The sequence below is a fragment of the Liolophura sinensis genome, chromosome 3 (genome assembly GCF_032854445.1).
Source record: "Liolophura sinensis isolate JHLJ2023 chromosome 3, CUHK_Ljap_v2, whole genome shotgun sequence".
NCBI lineage: Eukaryota > Metazoa > Mollusca > Polyplacophora > Chitonida > Chitonidae > Liolophura > Liolophura sinensis.
The window spans coordinates 14,527,730-14,533,661 of NC_088297.1; the positions used below are offsets into that span (position 1 = coordinate 14,527,730).

Genomic DNA, 5,932 nt, shown 5'->3' on the forward strand with positions numbered 1-5,932 from the left:
TACACGTAGAATTACAGTAATTCACTCATAATTTTTTTCACCATTTGTACTAAGAACAGTGTGAGGTGTATGTAAATCAGTGTTGCTTTGAAGCAGTTATAACTTAAACCAAACCTCGTGAGAACACTTCATACTGTGATGGATTTATTGTCATAACCCTAAATTTAATTATTTTTGTTGCCTTTTTTTCTAACCTTGAAATTCTTGTTCCAGAAATTGAAAGAAGTTTTTGGAGTATTTATTGTTAACTTATGTATTTTAGTGGAAAATTGTTTGGTATAAGTTTAAAACATTTATCTTTCCATTACATCAAAATATGTATTGGCAATGTTGAATTTCAAGTGATTTTAAGATGATGTTTTTGTGACCCATTCTAAGCATAATGTTAAATTTAATTAGTTGAAACGTAATTCATGCTTTAAGTTCTGTGTTTACAATGAATATGTATGAAGAGTGAGAGAAATAAATTACATCATTTTAAATGTCATAACATTCTGGTGAATTGTTAATGTTAACTGTAGTCTTGTGGGACCTCTGTGGCTCAGTTGGTTAGCGCGCTAGCGCAGCGTAATGCCCCAGGAGCCTCTCACCAATGCAGTCACTGCGAGTTCAAGTCATGGGAAGGTCTGTCAGCAACCTGCCGATGGTCGTGGGTTTCCACCGGGCTCTGCCCAGTTTCCTCTCGTCATAATGCTAGCCGCCGTCGTATAAGTGAAATATTCTTGAGTACGGCGTACAACATCCAATGATATAAATAAATAAACTGTAGTCTTGTAACGGTGTTCAGAGGAGTTGACTGGTTTCAAGCCTTGTGACCAGGAAATTGTGTGGGAAAATATGCACGCTTAAATGATATAAAATGAGGGGTTCATGGTGGAAATAATGACATGACTGCAACATTCGGGGCCCTGGGCCCAGTTGCTCAAAACTGTCAAAAGACGTAATACCGATTAAACTTTAAACCAAGTCCTCAATTTTGTACTTAGCCCAAAAATAATTGCATTACAGTATATTAAATATGAACTAAGCCTGCTGTTGTTATACTTTAGACTTCGGTCAGCTGTATTGGCTGCTGAATTTGTCTAAAAAATGTAATAATAAAATTGACTTAATACCAGTTTTAGCTAATACACTTTGGAACAACTGGGACCAGCTATTCAAACTGGTTTAAGACTTCATACCAGATTTAACTTCATCCAAGTCTTCAATTCTGTACTTAAGCCTTAAAAAAATTGTGTACTTTAAATGTATGTGTATATTTTAAATATGAACTATACCTGCTGCTGTTATACTTTGACTTTAGAGAACTGCCTCGGCTGCTAAAATTTTGGCCAAAATTTTGAACACAAAATAAGATTTAATACCAGCATTAGCGGATAAACTTTTGAACAACTGGTCCCTACATGATAGTCGGAGATCGTATCCATGGAACAGTCTCAAACACGTGTACATATTCTGGCTGCAGTGGCTTCGGGACAGAGTGTCTGGCTCCCAAACAGTAGATCTGGAGTTCAATCTCAAGTCAAGTCACACCAAAGACTTTTGAGATTTGTGAGAACCTTGGTAATATACCTGGTTTATCACCCATTCAAAGGCCGAGTAGTACTCCATGCAGCAGCAGTATAATGTGGCTGGGTGAGGCGTCATGTGTGGTGTCTTCAACCTGGCTTTTGAGTGATACAGCACAATAACTATGTTAACACTGGGCCAGGACTGCTGCATAGAGACACTGTTGTCATATTCCCAAAATGTGGATAAAAACAATCAAACAATCAAATTTTATGGAAGCTGCTGAAGATTTTGTTTTCAAAGACTCTTACAGATTTGGGTGTGACCTTAAATCAAGAGGTTTTGTCAGGTGTCTGTCGAAGGGCCTCTCTTCTTCTGATTTCAGATCTGACTTCAAGTCCAGGAGTAATAATAACATTTGATATTTTGAGCTCTTCGGATAGATAACCTTGATACAAACTGAGGTCATCCAATGTGAGATAAAGGGGTGAAATGTATTAGATTTCATTTATAGATATTGTAAATCAAGATGGAAATAGATAAAATACAACAAACACTCATTTATGTGTCTGAAATTAAGGCCATTTCCATGATACAAAGTTGTGATGAGCTGGATTCAATTTAAGGTCATATTTTTTTTTTTTTTCGGGGCTTAAATGTGAATGAATGACAGACCAAACATTTTGACCTTTTAAGTCTCACTGAAACCTTCTTGATTAGTTGTCTTCTGGCTGGAACCAGTTCCATGTATGTACATGTATGCACATACATTAAACATAATATAAAATGTAGACATATAAACACTGACAACTTTTATTTTCATGATTTATGAATTAAATTATTATGAATATTTATTTATGAATAACATCTGCATGTAAAAAAATATATATATATCAATCTTCTTCAGCTGTCAGGCCACCTGAAAAGATATGCTTCAAAAATGATTTTTTGTTCGGCTGTTTTCGAACCGGTTTCTTAGTTAATGGTTTTTTCGCTGATTTGACTTCATAAGGTTCTGAATGTACTGACTCCTCCTTCTTTCGTTTCCGTGACAAAATTTCTTCTTCCGTCTGCCTCTGTTTAATTTCATATGGTTTTCGGAGAGTGCTTTCTCCTGGCTTTTCCACCATTGATTTCACCTCGCCAGTCTTATCATTTATCACAGTGCGTTTCTGTTCCTTAAGAGCTTTCTTCTTCAAACGTTGACTTTTTTCCATATTTTGTATGTGAAAGTTTGTTTCTCTCTTAACTTGCGAAATTTCTGTTCGCAACCTCTGTTGGTGAACAGCTTTCTCATAAGCCAGTCTTTCGTTCAGATGAGTCCATTTAAATCGATGTAAGTATTTGATATTCCATATTTGGTCATGCCACTGGCTGTGTCGTTTTCCACCAATTGGGGAATTGTTTAATGACAGGGCCACTCGTTTAGCCACTCGTTTATCCTGGTACTCCACCCATCCCTCTGTAAATAGGCGACCTTTCTTTGATCCAGTGGCTTTGTCTAGGTGAAATGAAAAGAAAACAAGTCACAACTATCTTTGTATTGGAACTATAAAAACATATTATGTAGTAAAAATGGCATAAAATTTTACCCATGAGTGATTAATTTGCACATTTAGCATGATTCTGAGAGTACTTTGGTCTACGAAAGGTGTTTGGGGGTTTGTTTAGAAATGACGGAGCATATTATACTTGAAAAACATAAGTTTCAGCACCAACCTTAATATTTCATGAAATTAATTCCTCCCGAAAATGCACTTTTTAAGGGTGAACTAAAGGTCAACACCCTTAGTCAGACTAGAATATATCCAACCAACAACCATTATGGTGTGTATGAACTTGAAAACATCAGAAAGTTTGCTCATTTCACAGATCTGAACATATGCCTTATGATGAATCAAACGTGTGATTTATTTATTTATTTATTTCATTGGTGTTTTACGCTGTACTCAAGAATATTTCACTTATACAATGGCGACTTAGAATTTTAAATAACACAGTGTGTCCACCTCCATGTAGCCTGACGCATTAGATGTTATATGCTAACGACAGAATATCTTAACAGAGGTCTTCGCAAAACTGTGGGTATTTTCCTACATGAACTTAGATCTTCCAAAGTTTCCCATCTGACATTTGTTCAGTCCACAATCCCTAGCCAAAGGGATCTCACTATTGTTGGACAGAAGCAATATTGTCTTCTGTTCTGCTCAAATTTGTAATTTTTAAACTTAAAAATTTGATCAGGTGGCCAAGGTTACTTTCATCGTGATTTAGCGAGTATTCATCGCAATGGTGATTTTTTCGCCACTCTCATGACTGTTCTTCACACAGAGAAATCATCAGCTTTGCATGACAAACAAAGAAAACACATCCTGAAGATCAGTCTGCTCCACAACACACTCCTGGGCACCGAAGTTACAGATGGCTAAGAAAGCTGCCCGTTCAAAGTTTTTGTGGGCCATGACTAGAAATGGACGACATGATCGTAACAGACAAGAAGAGTTGATTGTGGTCCAACAACACTTAAAGTGTGATCCCCTCAGCTAGGGTTTGCTGACTGAGGAAATGTCAGCTGGGAAACGCTATAGAGGTTCTAAGTGCGGACTGGGAAATACCCAGCATTTTGGGGGTGGACCATTGTTGAATGTTGTATCGTTAGCATGGGCTAATCTACATGTAGATTGACTGTAGTTAGCGGCAACTGCTCTGAGGGTTACTGAACCAATGCATGTACCATTGTCGCAAATGTTACCCGGTTCAAAGCCCCAAGTTTGTCCCCGTACCGTTGAGTTTCGGCCTCGATAGAAACGAAATACCTCCTACACCCTCCCCAGAAAAGGTCAACTGCCAACATGTTGTTATCATCACAATTCACGAATCGCCAAATTCCATGTGATAGCAGATGCGTCGCTTTTGCAGTTGGTGTATCCTGTACCGTGAACGGAAGTTGATTGGTGTAAGTGACAACATGGTGGCCGGTGACCTGTTCAGCTGAGTGAATAGAAGGTATTTTGTTTCTACTCTGGTAGAGCCGTGATGTGGGGAAGATATTAGGTGGCGGGTTTCCTCAGTGTTTCTCCTTCACGTGGAGTGCAGTTGTAGCCACCCCTGGCCTAAACTGAACGGTGCAGGGACAAACTTCGGGCTTTGAACCGGGGAGCATTTGCGACGATGGTACGTACGTTAGTTCAGTAACCCTTAGAGCAGTTGTGGCTAGACTATGGTAGGCTGCTGGCCTTACTTTCATGGCCTGATACAGGGTATTTTTGGGGTCTGAAGTTTGGGATATCAAATGAAAATATTTCCACCTTTTTGTGTTATTTTCATGTATAAAAATGGTAAAACTGACAGACTGGAGAATCAAAAGGGTGCCCAAACTATTCAACTGGCTGATCTTAACGGATGTTAACAGTTTGAACTCAGGAACTCTTTTCAGGAAGAACAGCTACATGACGCTGTTAAACTGCCGGTCCAGCCAAAAAAGAAAAAAAAAGACGCCTATGGTCTCTAACGAACATAGCGTGTGGAATCGAAAAATGAACCTGCGGTAATCACTTTGACTTACCATCTGGTTGAAGAAATACACGACCCAGTTCTCCGTAATGTTCGAAGATTTGCTTGATTTTTTTCACACTCATATACTGCGGGATTTTACTGAGGTATATAATCCCAGGCTCTGTCGTCTTTTTAACAGTTTTCAGAGACGCTGCATCCATTTCATCACCATTCTTATCGTTGTCAACAGCAGAACATTCCTCGTGGCCGTCCGCCATGATTTCTTTAACTGAAAACGAGGCTCCTGGGATTCACTTTTGAAAGCGACAGCAGGGTTTTCCCCAGTTTTTGCATGTGGACACAATAAAAGTTTGATAAGTGTTATCTTTGAGAAACTGACAAAATATGTTTTAACAAACGAATCTGAAAAAAAATATGGTGCTCGATTAGAATTTTTTACCATATATTTGCATTCTTTTTTGTGAACTTAGCGAGTTGACTGGATGAATATTTACAGGTTTGATAATTTTTCACGCATCAGAGTGCTTATTCATTAAACGTGTGCATGTTCTTCTTTAGCGCCCAGTATACTGGGCAAATAAAGTAAATTCCGGAAATCTCGTAAGAAATTTAAGATTGTGGAATTGATTCTGGGGCATAACACCAAAAAAGTTCGTTTGGGCATCATTTTCATCGCTTGTTTTGGATGGTTGAAAAATAGCTTACCAGAGAATATTCCAGAGGAATACATGTAAATCAAAAATAGCTTTCACCAGCTACCCAGGCTGTGGGAATATTCCAGAAGAAGAAACCTCACCCTATGGAGCCCCGTTGACAGTTTTGGTTTCAAGGGCGAATAACTCTACACGTAACTCTTGTTTCCGCTTTTACTATTTTGGGCATGGTCTTTGAAACGCGTGGACATCAA

The 5,932-nt window shown here is 38.4% G+C and overlaps 1 protein-coding gene across 1 annotated transcript; it reads right to left on the reverse strand.

Annotated features, from left to right (window-relative positions):
• Positions 1-2,402: 2,402 nt before the first annotated feature.
• Positions 2,403-5,282, reverse strand: LOC135463394 (activator of basal transcription 1-like). The gene is made up of 2 exons (XM_064740654.1): positions 5,075-5,282; positions 2,403-3,010 (listed from the first exon to the last, which is right to left on the reverse strand). The coding sequence occupies exons 1-2, from the start codon at positions 5,280-5,282 to the stop codon at positions 2,403-2,405; spliced, it is 816 nt and encodes a 271-aa protein (XP_064596724.1).
• Between the last annotated feature and the right edge of the window lie 650 nt (positions 5,283-5,932).

Bases quoted from the DNA above. Each gene is read 5' to 3' on its own strand.
- LOC135463394 (XM_064740654.1), bottom strand. From the start codon at position 5,282: ATGGCGGACGGCCACGAGGAATGTTCTGCTGTTGACAACGATAAGAAT. The intron at 3,011-5,074 runs GTAAGTCAAAGT...CATTTCACCTAG, and splicing joins TGTATTTCTTCAACCAGATG to ACAAAGCCACTGGATCAAAG.